General features: G+C 35.9%; 3 protein-coding genes across 3 annotated transcripts; 1 reads left to right on the top strand and 2 right to left on the bottom strand.

Annotated features, from left to right (window-relative positions):
- Positions 1 to 1,872: 1,872 nt before the first annotated feature.
- Positions 1,873 to 2,484, bottom strand: LOC110689182 (histone H4). Its single transcript, XM_021865909.1, has one exon. It carries the CDS (start codon positions 2,380 to 2,382, stop codon positions 2,071 to 2,073), a length of 312 nt encoding a protein of 103 aa, XP_021721601.1. The 5' UTR covers positions 2,383 to 2,484; the 3' UTR covers positions 1,873 to 2,070.
- Positions 2,485 to 3,511: 1,027 nt separating this feature from the next.
- On the top strand, positions 3,512 to 6,306 carry LOC110689180 (protein ROOT PRIMORDIUM DEFECTIVE 1-like). The gene has a single exon (XM_021865908.1). It carries the CDS (start codon positions 4,058 to 4,060, stop codon positions 5,375 to 5,377), a length of 1,320 nt encoding a protein of 439 aa, XP_021721600.1. The 5' UTR covers positions 3,512 to 4,057; the 3' UTR covers positions 5,378 to 6,306.
- Positions 6,307 to 7,795: 1,489 nt separating this feature from the next.
- On the bottom strand, positions 7,796 to 15,374 carry LOC110689179 (DEAD-box ATP-dependent RNA helicase 37-like). The gene is made up of 7 exons (XM_021865907.1): positions 15,063 to 15,374; positions 13,909 to 14,696; positions 13,699 to 13,782; positions 10,766 to 11,008; positions 9,728 to 9,895; positions 9,468 to 9,581; positions 7,796 to 8,778 (listed from the first exon to the last, which is right to left on the bottom strand). Exons 2-7 carry the CDS (start codon positions 14,665 to 14,667, stop codon positions 8,278 to 8,280), a joined length of 1,869 nt encoding a protein of 622 aa, XP_021721599.1. The 5' UTR covers positions 14,668 to 14,696; positions 15,063 to 15,374; the 3' UTR covers positions 7,796 to 8,277.
- Positions 15,375 to 18,901: the final 3,527 nt, after the last annotated feature.

Here is an 18,901-nt window from a genome sequence, read left to right as displayed (position 1 = left end):
GATTCAAGTTGGAGGTGATAGCTTGGTTCAAGAGATTTCCAACGATAGGTCATATGCCCAATTCCGGTAAGAAACGAGAAAGTTATGACTGTTTTACAAAAACCTGACGAAGCTGGAAATTTGCAACGAGGCTGCGAGCTATAGCTCTATGCGAGTGAGCTATAGCTCGGCCCTATGAAGACTTGCGGCAGGTATGAGCTAGCTGCCGAGCTATAGCTCGGTAGTTAGGTTATTCTAGGATAATTTATGGAATATTTCCTAAAACTATATCTTTTCTATGACAGCTATTTGAGTATACTTGGGGAACAATCTTAGGGTTTTATTAGGGTTTCCTTGTGTTATATAAATGACCCTTTAGTTGATCAATTAGATCATACCTTTTTGAGCCATTAGATTTAGGACTCCTTGTATTATTCTCTTGTTTCTTTCTCCATTATAGTGAAGAAGCTCTCGAATCCTCCACCCGTGGATGTAGGTCTATTTTGACCGAACCATGTAAATCCTTGTGTTTTTTTTTGTTTATCTTCTTTATTGCTTTTCTCGTTCTTAATTTCATTGACTTGTTCCGCATTAATCAAACACAATTACACCCTAATTTCCTAACATATAGTTTTTCCCTAAAGTAACTTTCCTTTTATAATATGTTGCAAGTATTGTGACATTTCCTTTTTAGGAAAGTGTTACAAGTAAAAGAAAACGGAGGAAGCATTAATTCAGTTCAAACATAGGAGGGTGAAATCGACTCACGAGTTAAATGAGGTCTGGTCAATAAGTCAGCAACACTATGGGTGAATTGAATCATGAGTTGTTATTAAATTGGGCATATTAGGTATTTGTTGGGATGAACAAGTTTTGGGTTGTTAAAGAAGGAGCCAATAACAGCCAACAGGTCAGGTTCCCTTTAGGTTGGGTCTATAATGTGGAGAGTGCTATTCGGGATGTGTTAGGTTCGTTCAAATCTAAGATTATTGGATTTAATCAGTTTCAGTTGATTTGATCTAGTGTTATGAATCACCACTCACCAAGGTCCAAATAAATTAAACCTTTAATCCGCATTCGATGTCTAGATAAGTATATTAGCCTTTAATGGATTTACAGCTACACTAAGGTTCATGCCATTAAGCCATTTATATCAAGGAGAGTAGTTGGTGGGAGAATATATAAACCACTAAGATCAGCTAGCTGGAGTTGGAAGAACATCTGCAGAGCTAAAACAGGAACTAAAAGACTGCTTTATGTAGGTGCATTGGGCTAAAAATGGGCTAAAGTATAGCATGACTAGGGGAAATAAAGGGTTGCACAAAGGTTTTTCTAAAGTCTCGTGGTGTGCTTGGGTTGGAACAGATTTAAGTCATTTAACATTCCCAAGCACGTTCTTATTGCCTAATTGTTCCGGTTGTGTGGTTGAAAGAGCGGGGAGATAAGGACCATAAGGTGGATGCAGAAAGCTTCTGAAGTTGAGCTTCCTATTGACATTACCATCTCCATAAGGCCTCGCTCATCTCTAAATCCATCGATTGAGACAATGAGATCACAAGCACATTGATAGACTAGTCATGAATTTACCAAGTAATGAAGATTTTGAAACGGGGTTAAAAAAGGTAGACCCAAATTCATATTGGTACAGTCAAGGCAAATGAAGGATGAGTGTCTTGAGAACGATAATGTTCATACCCAAACTTGTTCCATACAACTCTACGAAACCCATATATCTAAAACAAATCTGTTTAGAGCAGAAATGAAACTTCAAAAATATATTAATACAAGTCTGTACAAAAAATAAATTGAACTGTGATTTCATTGCTGAAAATCAACCATATTATTGAGCCAATTAACTCAACCAAGGGAACATTTCTTAACAAAAACAACAGATTAGATCTAATAACATCAATATTTTTCAATTCCGGAACAATATCAAATTCAAACAGCAATAACTAAGATAAAGAATCAAAACACAATTAAAATTACAAATTAGCAAATATTTAATCCATATATTTCACATTAACCATCAAATCAAAGATTACATCGAAACTCAAAGTAGAAATCTAAAACCCTAAAACATAATAAAGTCTAACCACCAAACCCGTAGAGAGTACGGCCCTGCCTCTTAAGAGCATAGACAACATCCATAGCAGTAACAGTCTTACGACGAGCGTGCTCAGTGTAAGTAACAGCATCTCTAATCACATTCTCCAAAAATATCTTCAATACACCGCGAGTTTCCTCGTAAATAAGGCCGCTGATCCTCTTGACTCCTCCTCGCCTCGCCAAACGACGAATGGCGGGTTTAGTGATACCTTGGATGTTATCCCTCAAAACCTTCCTGTGCCTCTTTGCTCCTCCCTTTCCTAACCCCTTTCCTCCCTTCCCTCTTCCTGACATTTTCTTATGCTCACTTTCAAGATTCCGAATTCGGGTTTTTCAGTTTGAATTAGATTTCTGGTGGAGATTGATGTTTTGATTGTGGTGGGAAATTAGATTATAGGGGTGGGTTTATATAGGGAGGTTGTTGAAATAATTTGAAATTTTGGTTTTGGGGGGAATTGTGAATTTTGTTTAGAATGAATTAAACCCATTGGATCGGGATGAATCTGACGGTAGATGAGATCGATCCGTGTGAATAGTTTTGCAAAGTTTAAGACCGTAGATGATTTTAATCTAATGGTTTGTCTATGTTTTAATTTTTAAATTTTCTATATTCGGATCTAATGTTTGTCCTGCTGGCTGCTGCTGAGTTTTACTCAAGTTTTACCTAGGTTATTTTATTTTATTTTTGACAGTATTTTATACTTGTAACAAAACTAAAATTAAAAAGATATACTATCATACATGTTTCAAAAAAAAAAAAAGATATATCATACAATATATTTTGTACAATCGTACGGTATAATTTAATTGTCACTAAGGGCATGTTCGTATTGACTGAAATGAGTTGAATTGAACTGAATATTTTATGAGAGAAGAAAATTAGGAGTTGAACTGAACTGAATATTTTATGAGAGAAAGAAATTAGGAGTTGAACTGAACTGAAAACAATTTGATAAAAACATAGGGCCTAAACTATATTGATACACAAATAAATGCCTTGTCAATTGCCACTAAACTATTTGATATTTCTTCTTTTTTTTTGGCAAATAAAATTAATAACATAGTGAAAAAAGAATGTAAAAAGTTCCTCAAAAAAATAAAAAAATAAAAATAATAATAATAATGTAAAAAGGAAAAAAAATTATTTTTTATTAAATGGGCGATGTAAAAGATAAATTTTATTTAAGCAACAATTGAATTTAATAGAATTATGTATTGCCTAAGCTAAAATAAGTTAATAATGCCTCTGTTCTTTTTTACTTGACCTGTTTTTTTTATCACGCTTGTCAATGCAAAACTTTAGCGATCAATAACTTTAATTCTTTACAAGTAAAAATTATAAAAGTTGTATATTACGATAGTACTTATTGAGACGAATTAAAAAAGATATCATATGAATATATTTTTCTTTACATATCATTCACAAAAGATGGTTAAAAGAGAGGTGGTGAATAGTGTAAAAGTCAAAACAGATCAAGTAAAAAAGAACGGAGGAAGTACAAGTTACTGTTAGTGATTATAAAGTAGTTAAGGAGTGTTTTTTTTTTATTTTTATTTTTTATATAAACTAGTTAAGGAGGTTTTTTTTTTTTTTTTTTTTTTGAAGATAGTTAAGGAGTTTTTTTATCTGCCATTTATTTTATTTTTCATATTATTTTTAAAATCATTTTTTTTTTAATGCAAATCCATATTGATTCAGTCTATATTTCGGATTGGTAAAGTCATATTGTAGCAAAATCAATCCGATTTTCGAATCTTTAATTCCAAATCCTCATTCTTCAAACCGATCCAATTCAATTTAATGTAGCATTCTAGGCTTCTAGCTAGTAGTCTTTGGAACAGTGAACAACCCTCGCTTAGGCGGTTCGGCCTCAATTACCTCTACTCTTCTTCAATTTAACAATTTTATTTCCCATCATTGAACCTCTCCCGTAAACAACAACCAACTCTCACTCGACTTGCCAACTAAATGCTTTTCAACCCTCAAACTCTCATCTCTCTCCTCAAATCCCACTGCATCTCCCTTTCCACCACCATCTCCTCCGCTTCCTCCACCTTCCTCAACCACCAACAATGGCGGAACATCACCAAAGTTCGCCTAAAATGGGTCAAGAACAAAACCATCGACCATATTATCGACAGAGAAACCGATCTCAAAGCTGCCATGCTTCTCAAAGACGCCATTAAACGCTCTCCAACTTCCTTCATCACTGCTCGAACAGTCGCCGATTGGCAGAAGCTTCTAGGTCTTACTGTCCCTGTTCTTCGATTTCTTCGAAGGTATCCTACTCTTTTTCACGAATTTCCTCATTCTCGTTACCCTAATTTGCCCTGCTTTAAGCTTACTGATTTTGCTGTTACATTTGATCAACAAGAACACTTAGTTTATGAAAATGATGAATTGGGTATTGTTGAAAGGCTTTGTAAATTGCTTATGATGACAAAATCTAAGGGGGCGCCATTGCAATCGATTTATCCTTTGAAATGGGATTTAGGGTTACCGGATAATTTTGAGAAATTGATTGTTTCGAAGTATCCGAATCATTTTAGGGTTTTGAAGGGGAATAATGGGTTACCCTATTTGAGTCTTGTGGAATGGAGGGAAGAATTTGCTGTTTCTGCCTTGGAAAAGAGTGGTGAGAAGAGGATTGAATTAGGGAATGATTATAGGGAGTTTAAGAAGGGGCAAACCGCTTTAGCATTCGCAATGAGCTTTCCAAAGGGGTATGGGTATCAAAAGAAGGTTAAGGCTTGGATGGAGGAGTTTCAGAAGTTGCCATATGTATCGCCTTATGAGGATTCTACGAGGCTCGATCCTACGAGCGAGCTTATGGAGAAACGGATTGTTGGGTTGTTGCATGAGTTTTTGAGCATGACTATTCATAAGAAGACTAAGAGGAATTATTTGAGAAGTTTGAGAGAGGAATTGAATCTTCCTCATAGGTTTACTCGGATTTTTACTAGGTATCCGGGGATTTTCTATCTGTCTTTGAAGTGTAAGACAACAACTGTTACTCTGAAAGAAGGGTATCGAAAGGGTAGATTACTTAGTCCTCATCCACTGGTCCGTATTAGGGATAAGTTTTACCATGTGATGAGAACGGGGCTACTTCATCGTGGTAAGGGTGTGAACTTTTTGTCGCCACAGGACTGCTTGCTGGATAATGCTGGAGATGGAAATGGAGAAGAATCAGAAGACTGTGAAAATATGGAGGGGGAGGAGCATGAGATGGAAGAAGAATGTTGGGATGAGGAAACATCAAGTTTGGAGGAAGAATCTGATGAGTAGCTGCAAGCATTAGTTTTTGCTACTTATGTTATCATACATTTAGGACTCACGAGTTAGAAAACCGGTAATGAAGAAATGTGAGACGTATTATACGTCAACTTATCATCTTTTGGTTCGTTAAGCTTGCAGTTGTCCGGGGAGTTTTATTTACTAGCTTCATCACTACAGAAATGTTCACCATCTCTACCTATTTTCTATTGCAGTCTGTAGGATACACCGATACACTAATGTTCTTCTGCTTGGTGGCTAGAAGATGTGTACCCTGCTTGTGTGCTTGGTCACGTTTTATAAAGTAGATTCATCCTGCTTCAGACTGCCTGATACTGACCCATTTTCTGATCAATGTTTGTACTCCAAAATGAGACATTTTTAGATTTGTGGTTAATCAATATTACAATCTCCGACTCTGAGGAATAAACTGAGCACAGAAGTTCTATTTTTATGCACTTCTTTATTTATTGTTGAGCAGCAGTGCATATCTCTTATTGCGTTCACATCAGACCCCTCTATCTGCTGAAGGACATTTAAGCAGAGGCATTGGGCAATAATTTTAGCTCTTCAAACTGCTGTATCCATAAAACAATACTCCGTAGTCCAATTTGGCTTACTCCTATGTATTAATGAGTATTCTATAGTGTTTTTTTGTTTTTTTTTTTTTTTTGGTTGTAAAAGCATGGTTTTACTATGCCATTTACAGATTTACTACTTAGTTTTCAGGATACCTATGTGGCCATGTAAGAATTGCACTGCAATCTGAAGGTTAATGTTATCCTTTACTGCCTATTGTAACACACTTGAAGTAGGGAGATGAACCCAGGATACTAGTGTAATACAAGTATTAGACAAATTATAGGCATGTGATAATTGACATTAACCATGCAGTTTTATGGTAATTTCTTGCTGGACCAGTAAAGCTTTATGAACTACTATTATCTTTTTGTTAACTCATTATAATTATGTTGTTCATCATGTATAAGTAATGAACAGTGGTTAGAGTGAAGTGAATGAGCAATAGTTCCACCGTATGTAGATTAGTTTATCATTTTAATTGATACATATGTTAGTTTATCATTTTAATTGATACATATGTGAAGGTAAAACTTTGACCATATATATATGTAATTCTATACTTTATATTAGTTTAACTTGTAAAAATTTTATGAAGACGAATCTAACAAAAGTTAACATACATAGTATTAACATTTGTTTTTTTTTTTTTTAAGAATACATTTGACTTTTATGTATTAATATAAAAATCGAGTTAAATTGCACTAAAATTTGTTATCTTAAAGACATGTCATTATTTTCCTTTTTCAAATTTGTTTTGGGGATTCTCTTGCTTTCTCTTTAAGAATATTTATTTTCTTCCAACTTTCATGCCCCTCAAATATAAATTTCTGTTTTAAAAAAATACATGTAGCCTCTAAGGCATAGAAGTATGATTTATTGATTTGATATAGTGAAAAAGTTAATAAAAGCAAATGAAAAAGTTCGCTAAAATTGCAAACAAAGAACACCATAATGGCTTTTGTTCTTCGCATTAATAAGTTATAAAAAGTTGACTATACTCTTCTCTATGAGAAATTGAGAATCATGGTGAAGTAGTAGCTAAAAAATTTAAAAAATAAATAAATAAAAAAATTATCTACATTGCCTCAAGCACATCCCTTTTCTAAAAACGTGTATAAAACTATAAATAGCAAAGATACAAAACTTTAATGACCCCAATAGCAAAAATGACTACCTAAAGGCTAGCAACAAAATTGACCACCATAGCAAAGATGCAAAACTTTAATGTAACAATATAGGTGTTATATGCACTATTCAAATGACTACTTAAATTTAGAAAATCCAGGGTAAGGCTAATTAGAGAGCGCTATTCTAAATGATTACCTAGAGGCTAGCAACAAAATTGACCACCATAGCAAAGATGCAAAACTTTAATGTACCGATATAGATGTTATATGCACCATTCAAATGACTACCTAAATTTCGATATTCAGGGTAAGGCTAATTAGAGAGCGCTATTCTAATTGCGGATGGCAAAGCATCAACTGAAGGCACAATTTTTTTGTAAAAAAAATCAATCTATTAGAGTAAATCTAATAGATATGCCTAAGAGTTTTCAACTTCGCTAACTCTAAATTGTAATGATACAAAATCGAGTAAAAGATGGCAACTCTTTCCTAATATTCATCCCAACCAATAGGCTGATGCCCAGTACGAAGAAAGTTTACGAAAAATTTCATTTACATAAATTACTACCTTCTTCACAAACACTAACCCCTTAAACACTGAAATCCATCTATATATATACATATATCCCGAATCTTCAATGTACTCCCTTGCCACTTATCCCTCACATTATAATGTTCATGGGGAGTGATCATTTTGCAGAAAAACGTCAGCCAAAGCTACTTCTGCAGAAAAACGTTGAGAATTTATTTCCTGCTAGAATTTATACAATAGTGTAGTAGTAATTTTTCATACTGAAACTAACAAGAAAAGAAAAAAGAGGGTCACGAAGCTGAAGTAAATAGTGCCCAATTGAGAACCAACGGCAAAAAAGCAGTACTTTCCTCATATTTTCACCTCCCCAATATATCCAACCCCAAGAGAGCCCTAGCAAGAACATTACAAGAAATGGAAGGAAAGCCCTAAGCTTGATGGCATAAACCAGCAATAGCCTAAGATGTTAGTGTATAACAATCCCTAGTGAATATCACACATCTAACTCTGACAGACTAAATATGGGGTTCTACAAACCCGCGTTGCTTGACGCCCCAAGCCTATAAAAATTTCAATTCCAGCACTTTGAGCGAACACAAGAACAAATTACCACAAAATCATGCGTATATACCAGGAGGTGAGAGAATTCAACATTGATACAGCTAGCAAGGTTAATCCCAGGCACTAGATGCACCAGGATTATAGCCACCTCCACCACCGCCGCCACCGCCATAGTGACTCCCGCCACTGTTGCTCCCACCATAGTAATCAGAGCCTCCACCACCTCTGTTGAAGCCGCCACCATCCCTCCTAAAGTCACGACCTCCAAAGCGACCACCCCCAGCTCGCCTGTTTCTGCCTCCACCATAGGATGCACGTGATGCATAACGAACCAACCAATCAGGAACTTCCTGGTTTGCTTCTTGCATCAGCTCAGCAAGCGGTCTAGCTAGCGACTGATTATTTTCATTGAAAAAAGCTGTAGCCAATCCACTTTTCCCAGCTCGTCCTGTTCGTCCAATCCGATGGACGTAATCATCGATGTCATTTGGGAGATCAAAGTTGATCACATGTGCAACATGAGGAATATCAAGACCTCGAGCAGCCACATCAGTTGCGACCAGAATAGGAGTATTTCCACTTTTAAATGACCTTAATGCAAGTTCTCTTTCCTGAAAAGAAACAGAGGATAAAATCCTTGTTAACAAATTGGACAGGACAACTCATGGCACTGAAAAACGTTTAAACAAAAGCACTAAATAAAAGACTCAAGAGACAGTTATCAAAGGACCATCTGGCAGGAATTAGACAAAATAAAAGCATTATCTAGTCCCCAAAGCTCGGTTCTTATCAATTTACAAAGCATTTTCTTTCAAAAACCAAGCAAAAATCATTTCCCACAAGGGAGACTCCAAAGAGGAAAATTGTCTTGGTCACAAAATATGACTTCCCACCAATGTACTTCTCAAGCCATTTTAATGTCACATGAGAATAAAACATAAGACGTCCTTGTAAAAATTAAAACATAAAATACTAAGCACTTTAGAAAGTTGCTATGAAGTTCTTTTATACAATATGTTTGACGTTCACTAGTACTTGTAAGTATCTAATCTCGCCAATAAGAAAACGCTCAGATCTTAAAGCATCCCTGATCAAAGTCCCTTATGAAGGAAAAGCCATAGTCAAACAAGCAAAATGCAGCATAAAATATCAACTCAAAGCTAAATAACACCCCATAGAAGGCAGATATATCAATATCTTTAACATACTTCAGAACAACAGTATACAGAAAGTATATTATATAAGGACAAGCCAACTGGAAATAATATCCGTAGCTGACGTCAAACTTTAAATCACTCACCTGCTGTGTTCGATCACCATGGATACTAGTTGCTGGGAAGCCATTAATACCCAACCAATGCTCCAATGCATCAGCACCTTTCTTAGTCTCCACAAAAACAAGGGTCAATGCTTGCTGCATTAACAAGAAAAAAACATGTATTATTCAAAAAACCAATAGAAAAATTGAACATCTAATGTAGTTACTAGTAAATATATGCACCTATCACTAAAAGTGTCACCAGATATGGGCACAAAGATATTTAAAATCAAAAAACAAACCTTCCCCTGTACTCCATTAGCTCTCTGTGCGTGAATAAGATCCATCAAATGGCTCCTCTTATCAGACTCATGCACAAACTCAACCCTCTGAACAATCAAATCAGTACTTGACCCCACCCTTCCAACAGCCAGGAAAATGTAATTAGACAGAAAGTCAGATGCCAGCCTCTGCATATTGAAGAAATTTAGCAAAGAATATGAGTAATGTGAGAGCAAACAAAACAAATGCCTGCAGATTAAAATGAAATGGAAAGATTGCTGTGAGTCTGTGACAAGGTAGGTTCCTATCATTTCCGAAGTAAGACAACCATATAAGATCAAAGAGAAAAAGACGTAATACAACGTTGACGAGACAATGATTCATCTTTGGGTTGAAACAAAAATATCAATCTTCACTTGTACAACCCACTCCCCTCCATGAAGTTATTGACCGTAATTGAAACCATTTTTTAATTGTATTAAACATGATGCAACATCTTTAGTGAAGGAACCCTAAAAGAAGAGTACAACTCCCTCGGATCCCAAATGTTCTTCCCATTTTGATTGTGCACGTTTCCAATGCATTACTTTGATCATAAAAATAAGACCCAACAAGACTATTTTATGTTTTACATATTGAGAGTAATATAGAAGATTCTCTCGTCTTATGAATAGTGCTATAATTCTAAATGAGATGAACAAAAAGAATTCATTAAGTTTTTGAAATTAAGAAACAGGGAGTCGCATCTCACATGGCACTCTTATCACTACCTAACAAAATGTTTAGCATTATTATCCAACAAGATACTTAGAATGAAAACTTTGAGGCGGAGAGGATCTTAAATAACATTCAAAATTCAGAAGAACTAGGCAGAAAGGCCCATATATGTTTCAATGTGAATTTTTACAGTTTTTGTAGGGGCCTGATATGCTCCCATATTACATGACAAAGGAAGAAGCTCAGTGAACTAGCAACAGCAACTAAACAAACACCATAATAACTTTCTTATAGAAAGGTTTGAGAGGGGGAGTTCCAAGAATGGTAAAAGAGAACTTCACCTGTATTTCCTTTGGGAAAGTTGCACTGAACAGCATAGTCTGTCTAACACCTCGGGGTGGCATATCTGTCTGTTCAACTATCTTTCTAATTTGGGGCTCAAATCCCATATCGAGCATTCTATCAGCCTCATCAAGTGCCAGGTATTTAATCATTTCAAGTGACACTCTAGCCCTCTCTAGTAAATCTACCAGTCTTCCAGGGGTAGCAACAAGAATATCAACTCCTCTTTCAAGCTCTCGCAACTGTAAAGAACCACAGCACCCGTTAAAAAAAAGAGGTCCTGTATAAAAATTGTAAAAGCATTTAACACAAAAAATACACACTATAAACTATTATAAAGAAAACCAAGGCTAGCCAACTGACAAAGTCACAAGGAGGATAACATTGCTTGAATGGATAACATCGCTTGATATTCAAGCCTTCAAGATGTCAGATGATATATTTTTAAGAATAAAAGACTGACTGAATTTAATTGCAAAGATGAGAAAGTAGAAACTCAGACAGTGTTGCCTACTTCGCTAACTGGCTAATCCCCACCCCACCCCCGCAAATACAACCCAAAGCATACAAATTGAAGACTTTAAGGCTAATTTTACAAGAGGTAGCTAATTCTGATGCTGAACCGGTTCCATATATATATGTATAGTAGCATACTTCGAATTGGACTGGGCTAAAATTTCCCTGTTCTGCTACATATGTTAAATTTTATAATAAACCAATGAAAACTACATTGGCTCCAGTCCACTGCACTACTTTCATGAGAAAAATCAGCTGATCATGAGCTTGAAGCTTAATTGACATCCCTCCAGTGGAATTATTGATTCTCTTAACTTACAACAAGAACCCACAAAGCACGGCCCAACAATCACCCAAATTATGCAAGGCTAGGTTGGTTTAGATAGAGCAGAATTCAAATAATACAGTACATCAATTTGCAGCAGATTATTCACTGTGCTGCTACACACGCAATGAGACAATAATTCATGAAGCAAAACCCACTAATCAACGAAAGTTCCTTAAGGTAGGTTGTTGAATGGTATTACTCGAACAATTCACTACCACAGTCAATAGAAATCTACTAAGCACCAAAGGCCCTGTTCACTTCACCTTTAAAAAATAATATTAAGTAAAAATAATTTCAATTCAGTAAAATTAATAATCAATATAAATAATTTCACTTCAATAAAATTCAGTATTTATAAAGAAGAAATATACTCCCTCTTATTTTTTTTGTATGCATCAATTTAAACGGCACATTTACCAAGACGTTACTTTGACCATTAATATCTTTAATTGTGTATGAGTAAAAATTGTAACAAAATTATATTATGAAACTAGACATTATGACAAATCTAATGATATATTATATAATAACATTTATTTAATTTTTAGAGGTGAAAAAATTAAGTCAACTATGGTATGTGAATAGTACAATTGTCAAAGTGATGCATTTAAAAAAAAAAACGGAGGGTGTAATAGAAAATCGGCAAAATTAATTTCAGTTCAGTAAAATTAATTTCAATTCAGTAAAAATAATTTAACTTTAGCAAAAATAATTTCAGTTAACTAAAAATAATTTCACTTCAGCAAAAATAGGTGAAGTGAACGGGGCCTAACTATTTATATAGCTGGGCACATAATGTGACAATAATAACAAGAACCAACGCATCAATTGATGGGTCTAATAGAGATTCTTTCATCATGATAAACCTATCAGCTTAGAACCGAATAAGGCCAACTCAAACAGAAACAACCCGAATCCAACCTAAACGACCAGATTTCCACATTAATAGTATTAAGACCACACTAACTAGTAACCTAAATCCACACTAAAGCAGATGGTCACGATTTTATAAATATAGTAAAAAAAAAAAAAAAAAAAAAAGGGAAAAATAAGATTCTACTCGGTCAAGAGAACATCAAATCCTATAATCTTCGGACATTAATAGTCATTTTTCTAAAAAAAAATGCCAGCACATAGATTTTCTAGCTAGGTAGCATGTGTGAGAGCTGCAAGTTGTGTCAATTAAGTACATAATTAGCAATAGGAAACATGAGAAACTTCATCATAAATTTTAGAACTAAAAACTGTACAATGTCAATTTATGAAACAAAATTTTCTGCTATAAATGTTCTAAGGACTTTTGAGCCAGGCAGGGGCGGGCGGGGTGGGGGAATGTCAGTAAAATTTCCTGAGACCTTTGCCAACAAATTGACCCCACCACCCCCTTCAATCCAACTCAAAAAATAAGTAAAAGTGATATCATGTGAACAGGTAAGTACAGAACTACAGATTCAATTACACAACTACAAGCTATTTCACATTATTGCAACTCATCGTTAGCAGATTAGCCCCACATCCAACTTTTAATGAATTCAAAGCAAAATCATATATGAGTGAAGATGCCATATATACCATCCAAGGTATCTCAAAATCGTACTTCCTCAGTCCCAAAATATATCTGTATTCCATTTTGGGTGTTCCAAAATGTTGTACAAGTTCGCTAACTTTTATTTTTGTTGCACATAATTTACCATAATACACCAACTTCTTTATCTTTCCCATACATAATTGTGCCATAATTCACTTTTCTACCTTTTACATATATAAACTACTCCTATATCCAAAACTTCATTAAATGTATTTATTTATATTTTTTATTATTTATTCCATATAAAATACCTCTAAAATTAAAATATTAACCTCTCCACTACCCTTGATTCTCATGGGAAAAAAAAAGGAAAAGAAACAAGCCCTAATATAGTATTATTACAATGAACTAAGTATTGATGCTAATAACAAGGAATCAACATTAGTAAAGATGCTACAAAGTCCATATCTTCAGAAATAAGCCATGGTCATGAAGGGTGAGAAAGAAAGAAGTGGAAATTGTTATAAGAAGAGTACAAAAAATATAGAGAAACAAAAAACCTGTTGGCTGATTGGTGCTCCTCCATATGCTACCACCACCCTGACACCAGTTTGGTATGCAAATTTCTTAGCTTCCTCATTTATCTACAATAATCCATTAACCACAACAAATTCAGAGAATAACTATGCATTGAAAAATAAGCCAATAGCACCTAATAATAAAGCCTTAGGAATCAAGTTAAAGATAATCGACCAGAACCAAAGTCTTACCTGCACTGACAACTCCCTAGTTGGAGATAGAATAAGAGCAAGTGGAAAGACAGTACGAAATCCACGAGGTTTCGGAGCTGTCTGCTGACTCTTCATTATACCACTAATGATAGGAAAGCAGAAAGCTGCAGTTTTTCCCGAACCAGTCTGAGCACATGCCATCAAATCCCGTCCAGCAAGGGAAATTGGAATAGCATGGCGTTGAACCGGGGTAGGCTTAATATATTTGCATCTTCTAATGTTTGCATTAAGCTCATTTCCAAGGTCTATGTCTGCAAATGTATTTACAGGGGGTGGCACATTATCCCCACTAGTTTCCACAGGGATATCCTCATAAGCATCAAAGTTGATGCCGGTATTCTCCGGCTCACCAAACACCTGCTCCGGTTCATCGTCAACATCATTAGCAAAAGGATTAACTTCGCGCTCCCTACGGTCCCAACCTCCACCCCGGTTATTCCATCCAGCTCCACCTCCTCGACCACCACCATAACCACCTCCTCCACCGCCACCGCCTCCACGAACAAAGTCGGGTCTCCCACCTGCCCAACGTCCACCAGGCGGCCCAGCTAAGACAGGCCTATCATTAACCTGAGGTGGTGCAGCTTGTGGCGGGGCAGCAGACGAGTCTGCCGATGGCGGCCTGTTACGAAGATGTGGCGGTACATAGGTAGCCTTCGTCGGCCTAGCAGTACCACCGGTACCTCCATTTTCATTCTCGGCTGCCGCCACGGAATCCGCCCATGAAGTTCTCATCATACAAATTGACTTTCAATACCAAGATAAACCTATCAGCAATCCCCAAAACAATCAATACCAACCATTACAATTAGAAAAAACAAAAAAAAAAATCAAATTCGCCGCTCTGAAACCCTAATAAATATAAATTACGCAATTAACAGCCAAAAAAACCTAAATTTACAACAAAAATCAATGACGAAAAACAAAAAATAGCACAAACAATCCAAAATCAATAAAAGCACAAACAAATTAAAAACACATGCAGTACAACCTCATCTGGGTAACAACAATACACGACGAAAATCAACAAAAACAAAATCAAACCAATAACGAAGCAGAAAATGCAGTTGAATCCGGAAACAGTAGAGTCAAATCGAAGCTAAAAGGAAGAAGAGGAGGAGGAAAAGACGAACCTTAAAAAGGAGGAAAACGAAGAAACCCTAATTTGTATTTTTGAAAGAATAGATCAGAAAAAAGGCGAAAATATCTGAAAACGAAGATATAGATAGATCTGTGAGAATGATTGTGTATGTGAGGAATTCTCTCTCTAAAAATCTTAAAATGAAAAGGTTTGGGTTTCTCTCTCTAAAGTGATGAGGAAGAAAAAAAAAGGGAAAACAGTGCGGGTGGGTGTCCTAATTATAAGGTGAACGGCGGACTCTCTCATCGCCCTTTCTCTCTCTTTCTCAGCCCAGGGTGAACTTTTTGATGGGGTGTCGTTTTTTCAGCTCCTCCTCTTTTCCCAAAAAAAAAAATATAAAAAAAATAATGAAATTGAATTATAAATTTGTAAATAAAAGTTGAATGTTTTTTTAAAGGTGTTAATAAACATGGGCACGGGCCGTGCCGGCACGGGCCCGACCCGGCACGGCGGCCCACCTGTGGGCCGTGGGCCGTGCCGTGAACAAGTTTTTGGATTTTGACACGGGCACGTCACGTGGCACGGCGGGCGGCACGGTGGCCGGCACGCTGGCACGACCCACTGGCACGGGACGGCACGGCCCGGCACGACCCGTGCCAAATGACCGTTGGAAAACTAGTCGTTTATGGCCGTTTCCCAACAGCTATAAACGGCTAGTTTTCCACCCCATTTTCCACCCAAATTCCCTATAAATACCTCATATTTTCCTCCAAAATTTTCACAATTCATCAACTCATCTCTTCTCTTTTATTCTCTAATTTTCTTACTCCCAAATTCTCAATTCTTAAATTCCTACAAATCATACAATCTTGCTCTCTTTTGTGAAAAGAAAAAAAAAATTCCTACTCTCTTATAAATTTTACATTTTTACTATTATTACTTTTATTAGTCTACTACCAAAAAAAAATTGTTATATTTACATTCGGGAAATTATAAATTCGGGAAATTATAAGTTCGGGAAATTATAAATTTGGGAAAGCATTGAAGCGTCATTGTAATATCTAACTCAACTATATTTTAAATTGTTATTGTTATTGTTATTGTTATTGTTAGTTGTTAATCTTGTTATTATTATTATTATTATTATTATTATTATTATTATTGTATTCCTGGAACTACTTAATTATATAAAAACTACTTTCTATTTTAATTGTGGGTTATTTGGATTGTTGAAATCTGTCTAAGGCGGGACTTGGGCTCTGAACAACATCGCTCCTAACCTCTCCTACCTGGGATCTCATTGATCCAAGTAATCTACTATTATTATAATTATTTTTAAAAATTTAATTTATATAAAAACTACTTACTAATTCTTATTGTTATTGTTATTATTATTGTTGTTAATTGTTATTATTATTATTGGTACTTTGTTATTGTTATTTGTATTATTGTTATTGTTACTTTTATTGTTATTATTATTAATTAATCATGGCATCAAACCCGAACGCTTCCTCCTCCTCTAGAAAAGCCAAGTCAAAACGTAGGGAATCACCAAACCCAAACACTTCAATGCCTATGCCCCCCCTAACATGCCCTTTCCCTCCCCTAACATGCCCTTTCCAAACACTTCCACCCCTTCCTTTCATCCCCAAAACACGGGAGGGCAAGAACAAATGGATTATATGGCTCCTTAGACCCAATTTCAACAAAGCCAATTTCAACAACATGAATTTCCTTTTCCTCCTCCTTCCCAAGGTAGCCAAACACAAGCCTCCGGGTCGAGTGAACCATCCACCCAAATGCCCAACACCCAAAATCCTAACATATTAGAGTGGTGTGCCGAAGAGGATTTTGCTCAAACTAAAAGAAAGAGTGAAGTTTGGTCACATTATCAATTAAGTAAAAATGGACAAAAAGCCAAGTGTCGGACTTGTGGTAAAATTTCTCGGCCGATACCAAGGGAGGGACGGGACACCTTAGTAGACATTCAAAAAAATGTGGTGGACCATCTAGTGATCCAACCCAACCCAAAATTTCTCAATTCCATCCACAAGGCTTCATTTACAATTACGAGAGAGATAGGGATGAACTTGGGAGAATGATTGTACATGCCGAACAACCTTTTCTTTTCGCCGAAAATGATGCCTTCAACAACTATATTAACCGAGCACTACAACCAAAACACAAAAAAATCTCCCGAAAAACCGTTCGATCTGCTGCCATGAAGACTCATCTAGAGTACAAATTGAAAATAGTAAATGAATTAGCTAATCTTCCTAGTAGAGTTTCTTTAACCGCCGATGCATGGGATGGTGGATACGGACTCCACTATTTATGTGTTACTTGTCATTGGTTAGATAATGAGTGGTTGTTACAAAAACGCATCATTCATTTCAAAATGCTTGAATACCCTCGTACCGGTCTTGACATTTCATATCATTTAATGGAAGCCATTGATGCATATAGTCTTAGGGATAAAATCATGTCTATGACTTTCGATAATGCAACTTCTATGACATATAGTGCGAATTTGGTCAAATCCCAATTGACCAATGTTATATTAGATGGAGATGCACTTCATGTTAGATGCATTTGTCATGTTTTTAACTTGTGTGTGAAGGATGGAACACAAGCAATTGGTCCATTTTATCACAAAATAAGGAATGCTATTATGTCTATTAATAGCTCTAACATGAGATATCAAGAATGGAAAGGTTTTTGCAGGCAACAACGGATAAAAACCATAAAAATAGCACCGGATTGTCCAACTAGGTGGAACTCCACCTATGAAATGTTGAGTCGGGCAATCGAGTACAAGGTTCATTTAACACTTTTTTATAATATGAAATTTCCACAATGTGCTTTACTAGAAGATGATTGGGTTAATTGCAAAAAATATATGCAGTTTTTACAATTACTATATGGTATGACACATTGTTTTTCTTCTGTATATAATCCTTGTTCTCATTCTTTTCTTAGCAATGCATGTTTACTTGCACAACTTTTTGCGGAACACCGGTCACAACATGTTTATCGTGGATATCTTCCATCCATGGAGGAAAAATGGCGTAAATATTACACCGATATTCCTATGATTTATATTTTTGCTTCTATTTTAGATCCTAGGCAAAAATATGATTGCACCTTTTTATTAATTGATATTTATTATAGTAACATGAATTTTGAAGATGATGTTGAAACTTTTAAAAATAAGGTGACTAATCAGTTTTTTTCTTTATATTGTGTTTATGAAAGTAAATATGGAACCGTGTCTCGATTTACCCCTTCTCAAACATCCAAAAATGTAAGTAAATGGGCCAAAGGTTTATTTGCACAAGCTGCTAACATGATGTCCAAGTTTTTAGGTACGGAATCATCATCAAGTAAGAGAATACAAAGCGATGTTTCGGAGTTGCAAATGTACTTAAGTTACGACTTCATGAAAGGCATGGACGATGAAGAGAAGTTTGGCCTCGACATCCTCGATTGGTGGAAATCACAAACCGTGAAACATCCAATTTTGTCGGCAATGGCTCGTGATATTTTTGCTATCCAAGTCTCCTCCGTTGCCTCCGAAAGAGCTTTTAGTGCGTCGGGACGAGTTTTAGACGATAGAAGAACAAGACTAAAACCCGAAACACTTGAAATGTGTGTTTGCTTCAAGGATTGGTTGGATGCCGAAACTCGTTCTCAAGATCGTACTAATGCACAAAACGACGACGATGAAGGAACGTCGACTTCTTTTAGTTCTCATACTTCTCAATCAACTCAATTGGCGGATGGACTTAAACCTCTAGGAGACGAAGACGAAGATGAAGACGAAGGCGAAGACGACCAATAATAATTACATGATTACATGTTTACATTATACACTATTGTATTCTTTTTGTA

The sequence above is a fragment of the Chenopodium quinoa genome, unplaced genomic scaffold (assembly GCF_001683475.1).
Source record: "Chenopodium quinoa cultivar QQ74 unplaced genomic scaffold, ASM168347v1, whole genome shotgun sequence".
In the NCBI taxonomy this organism is placed as follows: Eukaryota; Viridiplantae; Streptophyta; class Magnoliopsida; order Caryophyllales; family Amaranthaceae; genus Chenopodium; species Chenopodium quinoa.
This window is presented reverse-complemented; position numbering and strand designations above follow the sequence as displayed.